This window comes from Somniosus microcephalus, chromosome 4 (assembly GCF_052327205.1).
Source record: "Somniosus microcephalus isolate GS21.2 chromosome 4, FLI_Smic_1.0, whole genome shotgun sequence".
In the NCBI taxonomy this organism is placed as follows: domain Eukaryota; kingdom Metazoa; phylum Chordata; class Chondrichthyes; order Squaliformes; family Somniosidae; genus Somniosus; species Somniosus microcephalus.
The window spans coordinates 74,990,559-75,013,778 of NC_140990.1; the positions used below are offsets into that span (position 1 = coordinate 74,990,559).

Here is a 23,220-nt window from a genome sequence, read left to right on the forward strand (position 1 = left end):
CTGGGGTGAGCCGAAGAGTCATGAGGCGCTCATACGTTTCACTTTCAGTCAGGAACTGATCGCACTTTGACCCCAATCTCTGATTTGACAGCACAGTTCCAGCATTCGCCGTTCTTCCTGACTCTAAACACAGTTGTAAAGGAGCCTTCTGCTCCATGTCTAGGAGCTCTGAACCATGGAAGAGAGCGGCTGGGACACGTTTCTCACAGGCCTCAAGATTAACCCGCACGGGGAATTTGCTGTCAGTGAAGAGAGACGAGGAAGACCAAAGTGCCGTTTGCCCCTCTGTGTGACCCTGAAGGACTGTGTCCAGGCTGAAGTTCTGTTCCCGCCGTACGATCCTCCCCCAGATTGTCCTTTCTGAGCTCCAGCCAGGTGATGCTAAACAGTCAGGTGAGAAGACAAAAATCTACAAAAATGCATTGAAAACAAAGCTGATTTATTTGACACATATCCAGAATATTAAACTCCAGCCCAGTTATAGTGGTCATTAGCCTCATCAGAAATAAACCCCAACTGTCAGAATGAACATGGTTCAGTCCTGGATGTGATTAACAGCAGCAAACCAGCAGAATCCAACCCCTGCAGTGACTTGTGAACTAGCTGGTGTCTCAGCAGGGTGGATGACTGAGTGAATCCCTTCCCACATACGGAACAGGTGAATGGCCAATCCCCAGTGTGAGTGCATTCATGTTGTATCAGTTTCCTTTTGCTTTTAAAGCTCTTCTCACAGTCAGAACATTTAAAAGGTCTCTCGTCAGTGTGAACACGTTGATGGCGCATCAGTTCCCCAGAACTTTTATAGCACTTCCCGCGTTCCGAGCATTTAAAAGGTCTCTCATCAGAGTGAACTCACTGGTGTGTCAGCAGGATGGATGAATTCGTGAATCCCTTCAAACACTCGGAGCAGGTGAACGGCCTCTCCCCGGTGTGAGTGCGTTGGTGACACAGCAGACCACTTGCACTTTTAAAGCTCAGCTCACACTTAGAACATTTAAAAGGTCTCTTATCAGAGTGAACAAGCTGGTGTTTCCGCAGGTGGGATGACTGAGTGAATCTCTTCCCACACACGGAGCAGGTGAATGGCCTCTCCCCAGTGTGAACTCGCTGGTGTCTCAGCAGTGTGGTTGAATGAGTGAATCCATTTCCACACACGGAGCAGGTGAATGGCCTCTCCCCAGTGTGAACTCGCTGGTGTCTCAGCAGTGTGGTTGAATGAGTGAATCCATTTCCACACACGGAGCAGGTGAATGGCCTCTCCCCAGTGTGAACTCGCTGGTGTCTCAGCAGTGTGGTTGAATGAGTGAATCCATTTCCACACACAGAGCAGGAGAACGGTTTCTCTCCAGTGTGAACTCGCTGATGTCTGATCAGGTAGGGTGAGTGAGTGAATCCCTTCCCACACGCGGAGCAGGTGAACGGCCTCTCCCTGGTGTCACTGTGTCGATGAGTTTCCAGGTGGAACGGGCATCGGAATCCCTTTCTACACTCCCCACATTTCCACAGTTTCTTCGTGGTGCGGGTGTCCTTGTGTCCCTCCAGGTTGGATGATCGGTTGAAGCCTCGTCCACACACAGAACGCGGTTTCTCCCCGCTGTGAATGGTGCGATGTTTTTTCAGGCTGTGTAACTGGTTAAAGCTCTTTCCACAGTCAGGGCAATAGAACACACTCACTTGGGTCTGTGTGTCTCAGTGCTTTTCCAGTCACACTGATGTTTGAAATCTTTTCCCACAGACAGAACAGAGAAAAAGGCCGATGATATTCAGGTCCTGATGAATTGAGTGACTCTGTCAAATCTTGATGTGATGTTTGGTTTGAGTTTCCCGTCTGTAAATCCTCCCCTTCTAATACCCTGTAAAAGGAGTTTACAAAAGTCATCACTGTAAGTGCAGGATATAAATTCAGAACAGACAATTCTAGTTTCTATGGAACATTCTTTCCTCTCTTGTTCCCCCAAAGCTGTAAATCCCCGTCCCACACACACTCCCTCCTCCCTGTGCTGAAATCCAAACCCATCGCACCATCTCCAACATTTCTTTCCTCCACTCCCAGTTTCCCCCTCCCTCTACTCTGGTTGGGTTCAGTTCTACACCCGCTGTGTGCAGAGTGAGAATAAAATCAATGAGTCAATGATTGTCTCTCCTGGTCACTGGGACCCTGAAGCCCCGCCCACTCTCTGTTCCTGGCCAAGATGGCCGCGCATGCGCCCTGCTGCAGGTGGAACCGGTCTGTCTTTCCTCCACCAAGATGGCAGCGCGTAACCCGGGCCTGTTGCCAAGTAAAAGCCTCACCGCTGCCATCCGGCGGAACACTTTTGGCCACTGGATCTCATTCGGGCCTGAGGCTGTTCTCCAACTTTATAAACCCTGCGGCGCGGCCTACCCGCAGTTTATTAATCTCCCGACCCCGCCGACCTGCAGCTCCACCCGGCTACCGCGCGAGGCTTTCTTCGTAAAGTCGTCGAGGGACACGTGACCCGGGCCCGCAGCCAGATTGACGGCAGCTTTCGACCAATAGGGAGCGAGCGGGGCGGGTCTGGAGGAGCGAGCCAGCGGCGGGTCCTCCAACCAATCGGGGAGCCTGAGGGGCGGGACTAGCGCCGGCTGATTGTCTGATCCGCAGGGCAGAGAGTTTCTCCAGTCCCTTGTTCAGGGCCAGGGGAGGCTGTGGGCCTTTATTCCCCTTATTGGACACAAGGCTCTTTGTCTCACAACACACTGGCTCAGGTTTTAATAGAGACTTTTTAAATTCATCAATAAAAGCAAATAAACCTGGATGCTTCTGAAGAATAAACTTTTTAATATTTGGGAGTAAAAGTACAAGTTTCTTTCCCTCTGGGGAATTTGTTATTAGTTTCAGGAAACAACAACAACCACTTGTATTTATAAAGCGCCTTTAATGTAGTAAAACGTCCCAAGGCTCTTCACAGGATCATTATAAAACAAAAATTGACACCGAGCCACATAAGGAGATATTCGGGCAGATGACCAAAAGCTTGGTCAAAGAGGTAGGTTTTAAGGAGCATCTTAAAGAAGGAGAGAGAGGTAGAGAGATGGAGAGGTTTAGGGAAGGAATTCCAGAGCTTAGGGCCCAGGCAACTGAAGGCACGGCCGCCAATGGTGGAGCGATTAAAATCAGGGATGCTCAAGAGGCCGGAATTAGAGGAGCGCAGATATCTCGGGGGGTTGTAGGGGCTGGAAGAGATTACAGGGATAGGGAGGGGCGAGGCCATGGAGGGATTTGAAAACAAGGATGAGAATTTTAAGGATGAGACACTTGAGGAAAAGCAGAGAGTGGGGGAGGGTCAAGCCCTTATGGGACAGGGTTGTTAATTCTGTTCTGCAACAGTTACTGGGACAGACTGTATCTCCCCCTCTCCTCCACACAGGGATTTGTGGTAGTTAAAGGGACAGTGATTCTCCTTGTTCTGCGAGATTGTAACTAAAGGGTCACTACTCTGAGATGGCTGTGAACTTTTAGTGCCGCCAGCCTTTCTAAAACATCTTCCTTTCTTTGAAGATCTGTGTGAACTCGCTGGTGACTCAGCAGGTTGGATGAACTCTGAAACCTCTTTGCACAGTCAAAACATTTAAAGGGTCTCTAATTGGTTCTGGGGCAGGAGGGATCTGGTTAACGGTGATCACAATATCAGTAGGTTTAAAGTAGTTATGGAAAGGGACAAAGAAAAATCAACGTTGAAAACACCCAGCTGGAAGAGAGCCAATTGCAGTGATTTGGGAAGGGATCGAGCACAGGTGGACTGGAAACAAAGATTGTCCAGGAAAACAGTGAATGACCAATGGCAGGCCTTCAAGGCTGAGATCGTTCGGGTACAAACCAAGCATATTCCTATAAGGAGGAAAGATGGGGCATCCAAAGCTAGAACTCCCGATGACAAAGGATATCGAGGTTAGAATAAAACAGAAAAAGGAGGTTTGCAACAAATGTCAGGTACAGAATACCGTCAAAAACCAGGCAGAATACAGAGAGTGCGGGGGAAATTGAAACAGAATGTAAGAAGGGCAAAGAGACATTATGAAAAAAGTTTAGCGGGTAACATAAAAGAGAACCCAAAAATCTTCTATAAACATATCAAAAGTGAAAGGATAGTTAAAGGAATGGTGGGGCCAATTAGGGACCAAATAGGAGCTCATCATACGGAGGCAGAGGGCGTGGCTGAGGTACTGAATGAGTACTTAGCATCTGTCCTCACAAAAGAAGAGGATGAAGTTAATGTCGCAGTAGAGGAGGGGAGAGTAGAGAAATTGGATAAAAATAGATAGAAAGGCGGTGCTAAATAGGTTGTCATCACTCAAAGTTAACAAGTCACCCGGTCCAGATGGGAAGCATCCTAGATTGCTGAGGGAAGCTAGGGTGGAGATAGCAGAAGTTCTGACCACAATCTTTCAATCTTCCTCAGATATATGGGAGTGGTGCCAGAGGACTGGAGGATTGCAAATGTTACACCCTGTTCAAAAAAGGGGAGAGGGATAAACCTGGTAACTACAGGCCAATCAGTCTAATGTCAGTCATGGGTGAACGACTAGAGACCATTGTCAAGGACAAAATTAATTCTCACTTGGAGAAGCATGGGTTAATAAGGGGCAGCCAGTATGGATTTGTTAAAGGTAAATCCTGTCTGACAAACCTGATTGAGTTCTTTGATGAAGTAACAGAGGGTTGATGAAGGTAGTGCAGCAGATGTTGTATATATGGACTTTCTAAAGGCATTTGATAAAGTACCACACAAGAGACTTACTCGGAAAATAGAAGCACAGGGAATTAAAGGGCTGAAATAGTGAGTATAGTCGTAGCAGACTTCAGGAGGACAGACACAGACTGTGAAATGAGCAGGCACAAGGCAGATGAAATTAAATGAGGATAAGTGTGAAGTGATGCACTTTGGGAGAAACAACAGGGAGAGGCCGTATAATCTAAATGCGACTATTTTAAGGGGGTGCAAGAGCAGAGGGACCTGGGGATCCATATTCACAAATCTTTGAAAGTGCCACGGCAAGTTGGTGAGGCGGTTCAGAAAGCGTATGGGATACTTGGCTTTGTAAATAGGGCCATTGAATACAAAAACAAGGAAGTTACACTAAACCTTTACAAATCACTAGTTTGGAACATAGGACAGGAGGAGGCCATTCAGCCCCTCGAGCCTGTTCCGCCATTCAATGAGATCATGGCTGATCTGCGACCTGACTCCATACACCCGCCTTTGGCCCATATCCCTTAATACCTTTGGGTAACAAAAACCTATCAGTCTCAGATTTAAAATTAACAATTGATCTCACATCAATTGCCGTTTACGGAAGAGAGTTCCAAACTTCTACCACCCTTTGTGTGTAGAAGTGTTTCCTAATTTCACTCCTGAAAGGTCTGGCTCTAATTTTTAGACTATGCCCCCAGTCCTAGAATCCCTAACCAGCGGAAATAGTTTCTCTCTATCTACCCTATCTGTTCCCCTTAATATCCTGAAAACTTCGATCAGATCACCCCTTAATCTTCTAAATTCCAGGGAATACAACCCTAATTTGTGTAATCTCTCCCCGTAACTTAACCCTTGAAGTCCGGGTATCATTCTGGTAAACCTACGCTGCACTCCCTCCAAGGCCAATATATCCTTCCTAAGGTGTGGTGCCCAGAACTGCTCACAGTACTCCAGGTGTGGGCTAACCAGGGTTTTGTACAGCTGCAGGGTTTTGGCCTCAGCTGGAGTCTTGTGTACAGTTCTGGGCACCACACTTTAGGAAGGATGTCAAGGCCTTGGAGAGGGTACAGAGGAGGTTGACCAGGATGGTACCAGGGATGAGGGACTTCAGTTATGTGGAGAGATTGGAGAAGCTGGGATTGTTCCCCTTAGAGCAGAGAAGGTTAAGAGGAGACCTAATAGAGGTGTTCAAAATGATGAGGGGTTTTGATCGAGCAAGTAGGGAGAAACTGTTCACTCTGGCAAGTGGGTCGGTAACCAAAGGTCACAGATTTAAAATAGTTGCTAAAAGAACTAGAGGGGAATGAGGAGAATTGTTTTCACACAGAGGGCTTTTAAGATCTGGAACGCACCATCTGAAAGGATGCTGGAATCAGGTTCCACAGGAACTTTCAAATGGTAATTGGACGTGTACTTGAAGAGGACTAGTTTGCAGAGTTCTGGGGATAAAGCTGGGGTTTGGGGCTAAATTGGACAGCTCTTTCAAAGAGCCGGCACAGACAAGATGGGCCGAATCACCACCTTCTGTGCTGTTAGATTCTGTGATCAGTGTGAAGACGCTGGTGTCTCTTAAGGTTCTTAGAGCTTTTAAAGTTCTTCCCACAGTCAGAACATTTAACGGGTCTCTCGTCAGTGTGAACAAGCTGGTGTGACAGCAGGTCGGATGATTCAGTGAATCCCTTCCCACACACGGAGCAGGTGAACGGCCTCTCCCCAGTGTGAACTCATTAGTGTCTCTTCAGCTCCCAGGAGCTTTCAAAGCTCTTCCCACAGTCAGAACATTTAAAGGGTCTCTCTTCAGTGTGAGCTCGCTGGTGTCCCTTCAGTTCCCCGGGGCTTTTAAAGCTCTTCCCACAGTCAGAACACTGAAATGGTCTCTCATCAATGTGAACAAGCTGGTGTCCCTTCAGTTCCCCGGGGCTTTTAAAGCTCTTCCCACAGTCAGAACACTGAAATGGTCTCTCATCAGTGTGAACTCGCTGATGTACCAGCTGGTTGGAGAGCTGAGCGAATCCCTTCCCACACACGGAGCAGGTGAATGGTCTCTCATCAGCGTGAGCTCGCTGGTGTTCCTTCAGATCCCTGGGGCTTTTAAAGCTCTTCCCACAGTCAGAACACTGAAATGGTCTCTCGTCAGTGTGAACTCGCTGATGTACCAACAGGTTGGACGGCTGAGCGAATCCCTTCCCACACACGGGGCAGGTGAACGGTCTCTCTCCAGTGTGTAGGTTTTGGTGTCTCTTCAGCTCCCCGGAGCTTTTAAAGCTCTTCCCACAGTCAGAACACTGAAATGGTCTCTCCCCAGTGTGAACTCGCTGATGTATTTGCAGGTGGGATGAACAAACAAATCCCTTTCCACACACGGCGTAGGTGAACGGAATGTCCCTGGTGTGACTGCGCCGTTGAACTTCCAATGCAGATGGGGAACTGAATCCCTTCCCGCCGTCTGCACCTCTACCTGGTTTCTCCCCGGTGTGACGGTGCACGTGTCTCGCCAGGTCAAGCAATCGGCTGAATGCGCGTCCACACACTGAACACGTGTGCAGTTTGTCATCGCTGCTTTCTCCTTCCATGTGCAAAGGCCGATGATATTCAGGTCCTGATGAATCGAGTGACTCTGTCAGATCTTGACATGATGTTTGGTCTGAGCTGCCCGCCTGTAACTGCTCCACTTCTATAACCCTGTAAAATGAGTTCAGAAAAGGATCACAGGCAAACTGTTGTTTAATTTTCCGCTTTCCCAACCTACTGGCAGTGAAGCTGATTTTCAGGCCCCAGCTGCTGCACAGGTTGGTTGAAAGGATCAGCAGTAATGGTGGCTGTAATACCCACAAGCCCCGACGCTCCAGAAAGTGCTCTGTTGACTGAGTCCCGCGCATGCGCCTCATGGCCCCCGCGTTCTCCCTCCTGCTCCACAATCGCCCGTCCCGATCGGTCCGCAACGCGCATGCTCAGCACACAAAACCCCGCGGTTGGAACATCGGTCGCGCATGCGGAGCTGCAACATCTGGTACGCATGCGCGGCTCAGGTGGGGGCGAGTCGGTGTTTCACCTCAGCGGCCTGGGAGGTGCGCATGCGCAGGACGACCCAACATTCTTCCTGTCAGCAATCACTCCCTCGTTTCTTTAATAATAACAGAAACTGCTGGAAATACTCAGCAGGTCAGGCAGCATCTGTGGAGAGAGACAGAAACAGAGTTAACGTTTCAGGTCGATGACACTTCATCATAAACATAGAAGATAGGAGCAGGATTAGGCCATTCGGCCCCTCGAGCCTGCTCCGCCATTCAATGTGATCATGGCTGATCATCCAAAATTAGTACCATGTCCCTGCTTTCTCTCCATATCCCTTGATCCATTTAGCCTTAAGAAATATATCTAACTCCTCCTTGAATATATTTAATGAATTGACCTCTACTGCCTTCTGTGGTAGAGAATTCCACAGGTTCACTACTCTCTGGGTGAAGAAATTCCTCCTCATCTCTGTCCTAAATGGCTTACCCCTTATCCTTTAACTGTGCCCCCTGGTTCTGGACTCCCCGGCCATCGGGAACATCCTTCCTGCATCGAGTCTGTCTAGTCCTGTTAGAATTTTATAAGCCTTCTGAAAATCCAAATACACCACATCCACTGGTTCTCCCTTATCTATTTTACCAGTTACAGCCTCAAAAAATTCCAGTAGATTAGTCAAGCATGATTTACCTTTTGTAAATCCATGTTGACTTTGTCCGATCGTGTCACTGTTTTCCAAGTGCTCTGCTATTACATCTTTTATAATGGACTCTAGCATTTTCCCCACTACCAATGTCAGGTTTACCGGTCTGTAATTCCCCATTTCCTATCTACCACCTTTTTTTGAATAGTGGGGTAACATTAGCTACCCTCCAATCCATGGGTACTGTTCCAGAGTCTATCGAATTTTGCTAGATGAAGTAAAGGAGATCTTCTATGCTGACCTGGATAAAACCTTGTCTGGTATCCCAAAAGATGATAAAGACATTCTTCTTGGGGACTTCAATGCCAGGGTTGGTCGGGATTATCAACTATGGAAAGGCATCATAGGAAAAAAGTGGGCATCGGATAGTCCAACTCAAACAGACTACTACTTCTCACTAAATGTGCCGAGCACAACCTCATAATCACAAACACTTTCTTCCGACAAAAAAACAAGTGCAAAACCTCCTGGAGGCACTCCCGCTCAAAATTGTGGCATCTCATTGACTATGTCATTGTACGGGCAAGGGATCGTTGTGATGTTCTGGTCGCTAGGGCCATGTTCAGCACTGATGACTGCTGGATAGATCATCGCCTTATCCGAGCAACTATGTCCCTCAAACTAAAGCCCAAGATATGTGCTCAGAAGAAGCAGTTCCTGCCAAAATTAAACATTGAATGTCTTGAGGACACTGCCATACAGCAGTGCTTTCAGGATTCCATCAGGCAAAGTCTTCCAAAGGAATACCCACATGATACTGGAGAACATTGGGAACTGCTGAAAGCCACTATCCTCAACACCTCCCAGAACATACTCGGTTTCAAGTCCAGAAAACATCAGGACTGGTTTGATGAGAACGACTCAGAAATTGAACAGCTCATAGAAAGGAAAAGGAAAGCTTTCTGCGCCTGGCAAAACAACATCAGCAGCAAGGCCAAAAGAGATGCTTATGCCAGAGTTAAGGCAGATGTCCAGCAGAGAATAAGGGAGATGAAGAACAACTGGTGGTCTCAAAAGTCCCTAGAAATACAACGTATGGCTGATACTGGGGACTCCAGAGGCTTCTTCAGTGCCACCAAGGCAGTTTTCGGACCAAGCTACCGTGGCTTAAACCCCTTACGCTCTAAGGATGGTTTAATTCTGTTCAATGACAAGGAGGCAGTTGACACAAGATGGAGGGCGCATTTTCAAGAACTGCTCAACCGACACAGTAGCGCAGATCTGGAGTCCATCAATCAATTACCGCAGAGACCAGAAAGGAAGGAAATGGGGGCACCCCCAAGCATTGTAGAAGTGCAGAATGCCATCAGGTCTATGAAAAACAACAAAGCTGCCGGCTCAGATGGGATTCCAGCAGAAATCCTTAAAAAAGGTGGCCCTGAGCTCCTGACACACATACATGCCTTCCTCCTAAAAATATGGCAGCAGGAAGAAATTCCACAAGATCTCAGAGACGCTTTGATTGTTACTATCTTTAAAAAGAGGGAAAAGTCGGTGTGTTGTAACTACCGAGGTATCTCCCTTCTTTCTTCCACAGGAAAAGTGCTTGCCCGTGTCCTTGCTAACAGACTTTTGCCGTTATCTGAGGAGGTGCTTCCGGAGTCGCAGTGTGGTTTCCGACCATCCAGAGGAACAGCTGATATGATCTTCACAGCACGTCAATTACAGGAGAAATGCCGTGAGCAAAAGCAACCACTATTCATAGCTTTCATAGACTTAACTAAAGCTTTTGACACCGTCCACCGCCAGACTTTATGGCATATCTTGTCTAAGCTTGGTTGGCCCGATAAATTCATCTTAGTCCCGAGGCTGCTACATGATAACATGTCCGCAGCAGTTCTCAGCAGCAGCGGTTCTATTTCAGAGCCCTTTACAGTTGAGATAGGAGTAAAATGGCTGCATCATTGCTCCAACCCTTTTTGCAGTGTTTATCTCAGTTATCCTCCATCTCATCGGCAATGATCTGCCCACCGGAATTCAAATCCTTTACCGTACTGATGGCCGACTTTTCAATCTCAATAGGCTTAAGGCCAAGAGCAAAGTCTCCATCACTACCATTATGGAGTTACAGTATGCAGATGATAACGCCATCACAGCTCTTTCAGAGCATGATCTACAAAACACCTTGAATGCTTTTTCCAGAGCCTATAAACTTCTGGGCCTCACCATGAACATAAAGAAAACCCAGGTGCTCCACCAGCCACCACGTAATCAGCTTGCAACTCCGCCCTCTATAAAGATTGATAATAACACCCTTGAAAATGTCAACACCTTTCCATATCTGTAAGGGGTTTTCCTCAAGAGATTTCCCTCAGGTTTCTCTCTCTGGAGGCGCCTCTCTCTTGCACAGTAAAACCTTGAGTGGTTCGACCCACTTGCCCCTTAGATTCTGTACTCTGGACTTAGGCGCAGGAACTACAATGTAGAGAAAACTCTTGTGGACCAAGTTTGATGAAACAAAATGAAATTTTATTGCATAAGGAAAAATATCAAATCAAATGCAAGCAGATAAGAGAGTACATGGGAGGGAAAAACACACAAATAAATCATAACGACACAGTACTAACTAAAGCAAATACAGGCATCTTATACTCTACAAAGATCATCATGAAATAAGGAAACACACGGAACATCGAGGGACAACAACTCATGTTAATTGTACCCTTAAATCCACCCCCTTATTAAACCTATCTAGATCTGATTGTGAAGGGCCAGAAACATGCTCACCAATCCCACTAGGCAGTGCAAGGTTTTGAAATCGAGTCTGTGTTTGGTCCTTTCAGGCATTTCGTCTCCACGTGGAAAGTGGAGCCCCTACGAGCTGCGCCACACCTCTCTCCTGAGGTGGGGGTCGGGGGCGGCTGGACACCGGCGGGTCTGGATATCTGCGGGGTCGAGAATCATCGGCTCGATCCTGGTTAGAGGAGCCTTGGGCTGGATCCCATCGCTTCTTCAGTTTCCTTTTCTCTCTTCTCCCGAGCCGGGGTGGCTGGAAGGTTTCTTCTCTTGGGAACTTTATTTTTATGTCTCTTCTCCCAAGTTGGGTCGATGGCCTCTCGTTCCGGGAATGGTCGATGATCTCCCGATGTGTTTTCCCGGGGCGGCACGCCGGCTTCGAGACGGCCTTCTCGATGATGGCTTTCTTCTTCCTCCTGCGAGTGCCTGCTTCTTCTTCTGAGTGTGTCTTCCATCTGAGCTCAAGCTACCAGCTGCCCGCTCTAGCTTGCCCCAACTGCCGAAAAGTCTTCCAGATATACTTTTCTTCCAGAAGCTTCCGTCTCCCGCCCAAAATCAGGTTAGTCTTTGTTTTACTTTTGGCGGGCTGGGAGCACAGTGGGGTAGTTATTGGCCCTGAAATTAGGATCGGGAGCTTGCCGCGTGTGCAAGCCCCCGATGTGCACTTACCCGGTGCGCTGACATATTAATTCTGGCCTGCATTGCATTTCCTCTGACTGGCCTGCTTGAGGTCCTGCCGCGCTGTGCGTGCATGACCCAGCGGCGTACTTAGTGCGATGAGCCGGCTGGGATCACATGAGCACAGGGCAACCAATGGGAGGTTGCAAAAGTTCATTCATGAGTTTGACAGTAAGAGCTGTCAAACTCATGAAAACTCTGGCCCCAAAACACTACTTAAACCTGAAAGAAAATTTAAAAAAACATTACACTACTTAAATGAACTATAGAGAACTCTGAAAAACTATTTTAAACAATAATTTTAAAATTTGAAAAAAAAAATTATATAAAAAATCGGGGCTAAAACTAAACTTACCTTACTGTAAATTCTTTAAAAATAACAAACCTGTGGAAAAAAAAATTCTCAATTGTATTAATAGACCACTTACCTGAAAAACTAAGTACTTACGTGTGGTTTTTCAACGCGTAAAGATCGGAGGCCTTTACACACGCGCAACTTTGGGGAAAAAAAAAAGGAATTACACTGCGCACGCGCTGCCTGTGCAGTCGCGCGCGTTCTGCCTCTTAACCCCTTGGGTCAGAAGACAGGAAATGCCGGTTTTCAGCACATGCGCTGTGCATGCTGAAAACCGGCAATTCCTCCGGGCACACGCGTGAGTACCCCATCCGTACTCACGCGTTGTGACAGGAATTACTGGGCCATTATGTTTTAAAATGTCTTAAATGGCTGGTAAAGGCCCATCTCTGGTCTGGAATTACCTTCATTGTTTTTAATGTCCTGCTGATCTCGTTATCTAGTCCTGGGTCCTGTTCTCATGAATATGAAATTGTCCCCTTCTGTCTGGGTCAACATTTTGATGGCCTCTGTCTCCAGGCCGATCTTGACTAGATCTGCATCTAATCCATATGTATATGTGTGGGTCTGGTTTCGTTCTCTCAGGAACGGCTTCCAGAACTTGCTGTAGGTTGAATCCACAAATCTGTCTGAGGTTGCGCAGGAACCATTTTAAAGTGTCCCAATAAGCTGGTCACATGGTATGGTGGCCATTTTGTTGGCCCCTTTTTCTGGGCTTCTTTTAATACAGTCTTTAAAATCACAGCCTCTTCTGCCATTTGACCCTTATTAATACTGATATACCTTAAATAGCTACAGAGACTGGTAGTTATAACTCAAACAGTTGGCTTTTAATAGCTTAGAACTGGACAGAACAGAACACACATGTTAGCCTTCTGACCAGCTTCTCAGAAGTGAACTAGGAGGCGGAGCCAGGGGCGAAGTAACAGATCAGGACAATCAATGGCACAGCAGAGTGGTATACAGTACATCAGCATTCCTGGCCAACCAAGAAAACAGCAGGGTTACAATAGATTACAATAGGAAACTATACACAGGTAGAATAAGGTATATACTTATAAGACTTATTTCACCACATTCGCCCCTCCTATAAGTTAAGTCTGACCGGGGGTTTTACAGTTCGTAGTGAGCGACGTAGCGTCGGCCGAGGAACCTCTTGGGGGACTTGCTCAGGTTCCTCCGCCGTCCCGGCGTCTGCTGGGTTTTCCAAAACAACGTTTTGTACGTCTTGTACCTCCGGGCATCCCACCCCCACAGGCGGCGCATCACGGTGCTCCACACCCGCGACTTCGCTAGCAGCATCGCTCTCTCTCTCTTCTCCTGCCGGAGCCAGGTCCTTTATTGAAACAGTATCCTCACATCCATCAGGGTATTGAATATATGCGTACTGAGGATTGGCATGGAGGAGCTGTACTTCCTCCACTAGGGGATCAGTCTTATGACCTCTCACATGTTTTCGTAGCAGTACAGTGCCCGGGGACATCAACCACCCGGGTAGTGAAATACCGGAGGAAGATTTCCTGGGGAAACCGAACATCCTCTCATGAGGAGTAGCATTTGTTGCGGTGCACAGCAGAGACCTTATGGAATGCAGTACATCGGGAAGAACTTCCTGCCAGCGAGAGGTCGGTAGGCCTTTCGATTTTAAAGACAGAATGACTGCCTTCCACACTGTCGCATTCTCCCTCTCAACCTGCCCATTGCCCCGGGGGTTGTAGCTACTGGTTCTACTAGTAGCAATCCCTTTTGATAGTAAGAACCGGCGTAATTCATCACTCATAAACGACGTCCCTCTGTCGCTATGGATATAGTTGGGCATACCGAACAGACAGAATAAGTTGCAGAGGCTTTTGATTACCGTAGCACTGGTCATGTCCGGGCAGGGAATGGCAAAGGGGAAACGAGAGTATTCGTCTATAACATTGAGGAAATAGACATTACGATCAACCGATGGGAGAGGACCTTTGAAATCAAGGCTTAGGCGCTCGAATGGCCGAGTTGCCTTGATGAGGTGAGCTTGTTCAGGCCTGTAGGAGCGGGGTTTGCATTCCGCACAAATGCGGCAGGCTCTGGTCATCGTTCGGACCTCCTCAATGGAGTAGGGTAAGTTGCGAGACTTGATGAAGTGATTCAATCGGGTGATTCCTGGGTGGCAGAGTGCGTCGTTGAGACTTTGGAGCTTGTCAGTACTAAGGCTGGCACATACCCCTCGAGATAGGGCATCGGGTGGCTCGTTGAGTGCTCCCGGCCTGTACATAATATTGTAGTCGTAAGTGGACAGTTCTATCCGCCATCTTAGGATCTCGTCATTTTTTATCTTGCCTCTCTGCTTCGTGTTAAACATGAAGGCCACAGACCGCTGGTCAGTGAGGAGTGTGAAACGTTTGCCAGCGAGATAATGTCTCCAATATCTGACCGCCTCGATAATTGCTTGTGCTTCCTTCTCAACGGAAGAATGCCTGACTTCAGGACCCTGTAGTGTACGGGAAAAGAAGGCTACCGGTCTCCCGGCCTGGTTGAGGGTTGCAGCCAACGCGAAATCAGAAGCATCGCTCTCTACCTGGAAGGGTATCCTCTCATCTACAGCACATACCACGGCCTTTTCAATGTCCCGTTTGATGTTGGTGAATGCCTCCTGCGCTTCTACTGATAGAGGGAAGGACGTCGACTTGATAAGGGCTCGGACTTTGTCCGAATAGTTGGCCACCCACTGAGCATAATAAGAGAAGAATCCCAGACACCTTCTTAAGGCCTTAGAGTTATGTGGCAGTGGTAGTTCTTTAAGCGGGCGTAATCGTTCAGGGTCTGGCCCGATTACCCCATTCTCTACCACACAGCCGAGAATACACAGACGAGTGGTGTTGAAAGTACATTTGTGCTCGTTATAGGTCAGGTTTAGCTTTTGGGCAGTCTCTAGAAATTTAGTGAGATTCCAGTCATGCTCCTGTTGGTCGCATCCACAGATAGTAACATTGTCCAGGTACGGAAATGTTGCCTCCAACGTATTCTCATCTACCATACGGTCCATTTCCCGTTGGAAAACGGAAACTCCATTCGTGACCCCGAAGGGTACCCTAAGGAATTGGTACAGGCGCCCATTTGCTTCAAAAGCCGTATAAGGACGGTCGTCTACTTTTATGGGGAGCTGGTGATAGGCAGACTTTAAGTCAATAGTGGAAAACACACGATACTGGGCAATCTGGTTCACCATCTCGGAGATGCGAGGCAAGGGATAAGCGTCTAGTTGCGTATATATGTTGATGGTCTGGCTGTAGTCGACCACGAGCCGTTTCTTTTCGTTAGTTTTAACCACCACTACCTGAGCACGCCACGGGCTATTACTATTTTCGATGATACCCTCCCGCTGTAGCCTTCCTACTTCTTCTTTTATAAATTTTTTATCTTCCGAACAGTACCGTCGACTTTTGGTCGCGATAGGTCTACAGTTTGGGGTGAGGTTCACAAACAGGGATGGCGGGCTTATCTTTAAAGTGGAGAGGCCGCAAACTGTGAGTGGGGGCTGGGATCCGCCATAAGCAAGTGTGACGCTCTCGTGGTGGCACTGGAAATCTAGGCCTAGAATTAGTTTCACGCAGAGCTGTGGCAACACAAGGAGTTTAAAATCTTTATACTCTGTGCCCTTAACAGTCAGTGTTACTTTACAGAAACCGATTACCTCCGAAGTGAGGGACTTAGATGCCATCGCGATTTTGCTCCGGGTAGGGTACACCTTTAGTGAGTACGGTTTGATGAGGCTAGGGTGAATAAAACTCTCAGTACTCCCGCAATCGATTAAACACTTCGTCGGGTGTCCGTTTACCTTAACGTCCATCATAGACTTTGATAGTGGATGCGGTCTGGACTGGTCAACCATGACTGAGGCTATCGTAGATCCGTAGGCGGCCGCTGAGACGGTATCAAATTCTGGGACCACGTGTAGGGCCACGGAGGCTGTATCAGGTACGGGATTCCCCTTACATACCTTGCTGAAATGTCCCCGTTTCTTGCACTTGAAACATGTGGCGTCTTTCGCAGGACATCGGTGTCTGGGGTGCTTGAGCTGGCCGCAGAAGTAGCATCTTGGTCCGCGGGACATCGCTGCAGTGGTGGGGCTGGGTGGAGACTCCCGTGGTGTCGGGCTGGTCCGAGGCCCAGGCGGAGAGGATGGCGCCTCCTCGCTCGGCACGCACGAGGCTGAGAGGGCCGCATGGCATGACGCATAGGTCTCGGAGTTCTTCTGCGCCACATCCAGCGATTGAGCTGTAGCCACGGCCGTCTTTAGATCCAAAGTGTCCCTTTCAAGCAACCTTTGCCTAATGTAATTCGATCGAAGGCCCGATATAAACGAATCGCGAACCGCTTCTTCCTGGTACAAAATGGCCGTCACGGCCTTGTAGTTGCTGTCCTTCGCCAGAGCCTTTAGATTCTGTAGAAAATCATCCAGCGATTCCTCCGGTAGTTGCCTGCGGGTAGCCAAGAGATGCCTGGCATACACCTCGTTAACAGGCTTCAGGTATTGGGCCTCGAGAGTCGCGAGTGCATCCTCGTATGTAGAAGTGTCCTCGATTAGCGAGTAAGTCCGATGACTTATTAGGTTAGTCAGTAGGCCCAGTTTGTTGGCCCCATCATCGAGCGATGCAATGAAATGTTCGAAACACCGGAGCCAATGTGCGAATTTCTTCGATGCGTCCGCCGAATGTGGATCACTGTCTAGACGCTCCGGCTTCAGGAGTCTGTCCATCCCTGGAAGTAATAAGCTATTAAAATTGATATACCTTAAATAGCTACAGAGACTGGTAGTTATAACTCAAACAGTTGGCTTTTAATAGCTTAGAACTGGACAGAACAGAACACACATGTTAGCCTTCTGACCAGCTTCTCAGAAGTGAACTAGGAGGCGGAGCCAGGGGCGAAGTAACAGATCAGGACAATCAATGGCACAGCAGAGTGGTATACAGTACATCAGCATTCCTGGCCAACCAAGAAAACAGCAGGGTTACAATAGATTACAATAGGAAACTATACACAGGTAGAATAAGGTATATACTTATAAGACTTATTTCACCACAAATACAAAGTCCAATTTTGCGAATCCTACACTCCCCCCTGATGATACTGTAACTTGCTTGAAGTATCATAATTCTGGGTGAGCAAAATTTTCTGACCTTCCACAATCTAACCATCCCCAGTATTTACCTATCTATGACCCCATGACACATGCATTTCCCATTTCAAAAAAATCTAGTGTACATCAAACATCTATAGACGGCAATACCTTGGAGTTAAAAATCTAACAACTTACTTCCAGGCATGGAGGGGGTCCTTATACCCCTACATCACCAAGTGCATACACATTACTTTCTAGTAATAACATCACATCTAATAAAACTTCAATAATAAAAATAAAGTACACACACGAAAAATTCAAGATACACGTGAATACATATCAAAAATAATACAGAGGAGGAAGGGAAAACTTTAACTTTATAAAAAGCAGCAAAATCTAAATGGGTGTCTCTTCTTCTACCCGCACATAATGCTCCCTCCATTCCCCTCTATTCGCATACTTTTGCGAGTGTTTGACCTTTTTACAATGTACAAACAACAAATAAACTACAATGACAACCTGGCACACTACAAGAATGTGGGAGGCTATCCTAATCCAGGAAGGGACTTCTATATTAGTGAACAGGTCCCACCACTGTGGGGTCACTATATCCAATATGTCTGCCCCTATCTCTAGAGTCTTCTGCTCCAGTGTGTAGAAGTGTTTCTGTGAAACAACAACGGCTTTTAATATCTTGGTGAGGTGTTCAGGGAGAGGGGGAATGATATATCCAAAATGTGCAATGAAACGCTGCAAATCGGTGAAATTCTCTTTCACAGTGATGTGAACAGTGGAAGGTTCAGGAATGGCGACAATTCGTTCTTGGGCCACTTGAACTTCTGCCCTGGGCTTGAAACAGAAGCTGCTGTCACCAACCGTGCTGTCCGTGTTGGTAGTGGGGCGCTGCAGTGGTGACGCAGTATGTCCCACCTCCTATCTATGCCACCTGCGGGGGCACATGGCCTTGTGCCATTGCCTCCATGGTGCAATTTATAGGGTTCGCGCCAGCAGTTCTGAACCCGCACTGTGGTTTTGAATGGGCATTCAAGTGCTGGGGGCACAGGATGATGTGTGCTCCCCAGCTCCGGCACCCCGAGAGGTCGGTACCCGTCATTGCAGGCTCCCATCGAATGACGTAGGGTGGGACCCCCGTGTAGCGAATGTGCGCACCCCCCTGAATTACTCCAATGTTCTCCACCCTGTATACCGGGGCGGGTTTGGCTGTCTTTCCCATCACCGGCATTCTTACCACTATACCCATAATGGTGTGATTAGACCGTCCACAGTCCACTGGGACTGGGTAGGCCTCTGAAGCTAGTCTGAGCTGGCACGGACTCAATGTATTCTCAAAAGGGTGGAGGGCTGCGAGGTGCTTGTTGCTGATCCAGGAGGGGACTAAATCTTGCTTTAAATCCTCCAGATTACTGCGGCCCTCGCCCGGTAACCACGCCCCGTATAGCACACAAGCTTCGTTCTGCGCAGCCTGATCGGACGCATTCTGATCCTCCCTGATGAGAGCATTTACCGCTCTGGCATGTTTTTCCAGCTCAGCTATAATCTCTTTTTTTCCAGCTCAGCTATAAGCTCTTTTAAGTGTAGTGTCATGGCCTGGTCCTCATGTAACTCAGAACCCACTACCTTATTCTCATCAGTCAGTATCTTCCTCAACTGTGTTTTTAAACCATTAATCTGGGTTTGCAGCTCCACGTTGTGGTAAACCACTGTTGTTCACTTCACTGTTGTTCACTTCACTGTTGTTCACTCTTGCCCATTGTTGTACCTGTCTGTGCATGCCTCAGCTGGCTCCGCCCCTGGCTCCACCCATATGCCCTGGTATAAAGGCGGCTGCTCTGCAGTTCCCCAGGCATTCAGGACCGGTCGACCACTAGAGGCATGCCTTCGTTCTTTAGCTAATAAAAGCCTGTTTGTTACTCTCTTAACTTCCAGTCTTTCTCAGTAATTGATAGTGCATCAATTTTATTAGCTAAACTTTTTTTTCGATGGAGCAAATCCTCAAACCAGCACGCCTGGAACTAGACCCTCAAGAGGTGGATTCATCTACCAAGTTCGCACACTGGCTGCGATGCTTCGAATTTTTCCTAGAAGCCTCCGTCGAAACTGTTCAAAACGATGGCGACAAACTAAGGGTTCTGACCTCCAAGGTGAACCACCAAGCTTATTCGCTCATCCAAGATGCGACTACCTACAAGGGTGCTCTCGACCTCCTTAAAGAGCAGTACGCACGCCCGGTAAATGAGGTTTACGCCAGACACCTCCTGGGGTCCCGCAAACAGCAACCCGGGGAATCGATGGAGGTATACCTACGGGCGCTGAAGGTGCTCGGCCGGGCCTGCAAATGTAAAGAGGTGTCGGCCGCGGTGTACACGGAGGAACTTGTCCGGGACGCCTTCGTCGCGGGCCTCAGGTCCAACTACACCCGGCAGAGACTGTTGGAGCAGGGCGAACTAGACCTGAAGAAGGCCACGGCCCTCGCACTCTCGCTAGACGTGGCCCACCGGAATATGGACGCCTACTCCCCTGACCGCGCGGCCGCATCGTGGATGGCGTGGGCGCCACCATCCTGGGACACGGTAGGACCACCACCCTGCGCCGCGCCACCCCCGTCACATCCCGCCAACGGCCCAACTTCTGCAGCGATGTCCCGGGGCCTGAAGTGTTACTTCTGTGGCCAAGCCAAACACCCCAGAGCGCGCTGCCCGGCGAAAAACGCTACTTGCTCTGGTTGTGGGAAGAAAGGGCACTACACCAGCGTCTGCAAGGCTAAACCTACCCCAAACTCCAGCAGTGCCGCGTGTGGACCAAGCGGGCCGCCATCTTGGACGCCGCCATCTTGGACGCCATCTTGTACGCCTCCAGCTGCATGTGGATCATGGGCGCCGCCATCTTGGACGCCTTCGACCATGGGTGATCCGTTCCGGCCGCCATTTTTGCAACGGGCCCCCGACTCACCCACCACCTCACCTGATGACTGCAGCGACACGCCTGACCCTATGCTGGCCTCCGTTACACTGGACCAATCTAGACCTCACCAACTAGCCAGGTCCATGATGGACATTAAGGTAAACGGCCGCACCACGACCTGCCTTTTCGACTGCGGGAGCACGGAGAGCTTTATCCACCCTGACACGGTGCGGCGTTACTCTCTCCTGGTCCTGCCAGCACGCCACCGGGTCTCTATGGCCTCCAAGTCCCATTCAGCGGACGTCGGCGGCTACTGCGTGGTGACCCTTTCGGTGAGGGGCACAGAGTACAGAAACTTTAATCTGCTTGTCCTGCCCCATCTCTGCGCTGCCGTTCTACTGGGGTTGGATTTTCAGTGCCACCTTAAGAGTGTCACGATGGTGTACGGTGGACCCCTTCCCCCACTCACAGTTTGCAACCAGCAGTTTTCAAATTGCCCGCCGCGCACCTTTTGCAGCCTCTCCACGCTTAAAGTCACCCCCCCCCCGGTTGTTCGCTAACCTCGCCCACGACTGTAAGCCCATCGCCACCAAAAGCAGGCGATACAGCGCTGGTGACAGAGTTTTTATTAAATCTGAGGTGGAGCGGCTCCTGAAGGAGGGGATTATTGAGGGCAGCACCAGCCCCTGGCGAGCCCAGGTTGTGGTCGTCAAGACCGGCGAGAAGCAGCGCCTAGTCATTGACTACAGCCAAACAATTAACCGATATACCCAACTGGACGCATACCCCCTCCCCCGCATATCTGATATGGTCAATCAGATCGCACAATACCGCATATTCTCCACCATTGACCTTAAGTCAGCATATCACCAACTCCCTATCCGCTATGAGGACCGCCAGTATACTGCCTTCGAGGCAAATGGACGCCTCTACCACTTCCTTCGGGTTCCCTTCGGCGTCACCAACGGGGTCTCCGTTTTCCAAAGGGAGATGGACCAGATGGTCGACCAGAATGCGTTGCAGGCCACTTTTCCCTACCTGGACAATGTGACCATCTGTGGCCATGACCTGCAGGACCATGACGCCAACCTCGACAAATTCCTCCGCACTGCCCAACTCCTAAACCTTACGTATAACAAGGAGAAGTGCATATTCCGCACAACCCGCCTCGCTATCCTTGGCTGTGTTGTGGAACACGGAGTCATCGGCCCCGACCCCGACCGGATGCGTCCCCTTATGGACCTTCCCCTGCCCCACTGCCTCAAGGCCCTGAAGAGATGCCTGGGGTTTTTCTCCTACTACGCCCAGTGGGTCCCTAATTATGCGGACAAAGCCCGTCCACTTATCAAGTCCACCTCTTTTCCCCTGGCGGCAGAGGCCCGCTTAGCCTTCCACCGTATCAAAGAGGACATTGCTAAAGCCACCAGGCATGCGGTGGACGAGTCCATCCCTTTCCAGGTGGAGAGCGATGCGTCCGACTTTGCCCTGGCCGCTACCCTTAACCAGGCGGGAAGGCCCGTGGCCTTCTTTTCACGAACCCTCCAAGGCTCCGAAATCAGACACTCCTCTGTCGAAAAGGAGGCCCAGGCCATTGTGGAAGCTGTGCGACATTGGAGGCATTACCTGGCCGGAAAACGATTCACCCTACTCACTGACCAGTGTTCAGTTGCTTTTATGTTTAATAACAAGCAGAGGGGCAAAATCAAAAATGACAAGGTTTTGGAGGTGGAGAATTGAACTTTCCACCTACAATTACGATATCTTGTACCAGCCCGGGAAACTCAATGAGCCCCCAGATGCTCTATCGCGAGGTACATGTGCCAACGCACAGGTTGATAGACTGCGGGCCCTCCACAATAACCTCTGCCACCCGGGGGTCACCAGGTTCTTCCATTTCATCAAGGCCCGCAACCTGCCTTACTCCATTGAGGAGGTCAGGACCATGACCAGGAACTGCCAAGTCTGCGCTGAGTGCAAACCGCACTTTTATAGACCAGACAGGGCTCACCTGATAAAAGCCACTCGCCCCTTCGAGCGCCTGAGCGTTGATTTTAAAGGGTCTCTCCCCTCCTCCAACCACAATGTGTACTTCCTCAACATTATTGATGAGTACTCCCGTTTCCCATTCGCCATCCCCTGCCCGGACATGACCAGTGCCACGGTCATTAAATGTCTGAACGACCTCTTCACCCTGTTTGGTTTCCCCAGCTATATCCATAGCGATCGGGGCTCATCGTTTATGAGCGACGAACTCCGCCAGTACCTGCTCGCTAGGGGTATTGCCACAAGCAGGACCACCAGTTACAACCCCCGGGGGAACGGACAGGTGGAAAGAGAGAATGCGACAGTTTGGAAGGCCGCCCTGCTAGCCTTAAAGTCTAGGGGCCTTCCGACCTCCCGCTGGCAGGATGTGCTCCCCGATGCGCTCCACTCTATTCGGTCACTGCTCTGCACTGCCACTAATGCCACCCCTCATGAGAAAATGTTTGTCTTCCCAAGGAAGTCCACATCGGGGACATCGCTGCCACCATGGCTGACGTCCCCAGGGCCGGTCCTACTGAGAAGACACGTGAGGACCCATAAAATGGACCCCCTGGTCGAGAGGGTCGACCTCCTCCACGCCAACCCCCAGTATGCTTACATTGCGTACCCGGACGGGCGGGAGGACACAGTCTCCATACGAGACCTCGCACCCTCGGGGGCCCCTGAAACCAACATCACCGCTACCCACAATGCACCGGCGGCAACGGGCCCATACCTAACCCCTGTAGATGGCACGCTGTGGCCCCATGACCCGCCATTGATCACCAACCAACTCAACACCCATGAGGGCGACACGCCAGTGCTCCGGCCCACGCGGGACTTGGCGTCAGAAGCTGCACCACCTCAGCCGTCGCCACGACGATCACGACGGCATACAAGACCCCCAGAAAGACTTAATTATACGAACTTTTAATACACTTCACCCCGTCGGACTCATTTTTTAAGCAAG

The 23,220-nt window shown here is 49.3% G+C and overlaps 1 protein-coding gene across 1 annotated transcript in view; it reads right to left on the bottom strand.

Moving 5' to 3' along the window:
- Window positions 1-852: 852 nt before the first annotated feature.
- The window catches only part of LOC147119248 (uncharacterized), a 143,690-nt gene continuing 121,322 nt past the window's right edge, over window positions 853-23,220 (bottom strand). Inside the window, 3 exon segments of the mRNA XM_085984055.1 lie at window positions 853-919; window positions 6,369-7,018; window positions 8,672-8,758. Coding sequence (XP_085840181.1) covers window positions 853-919; window positions 6,369-7,018; window positions 8,672-8,758 — 804 coding nt within the window.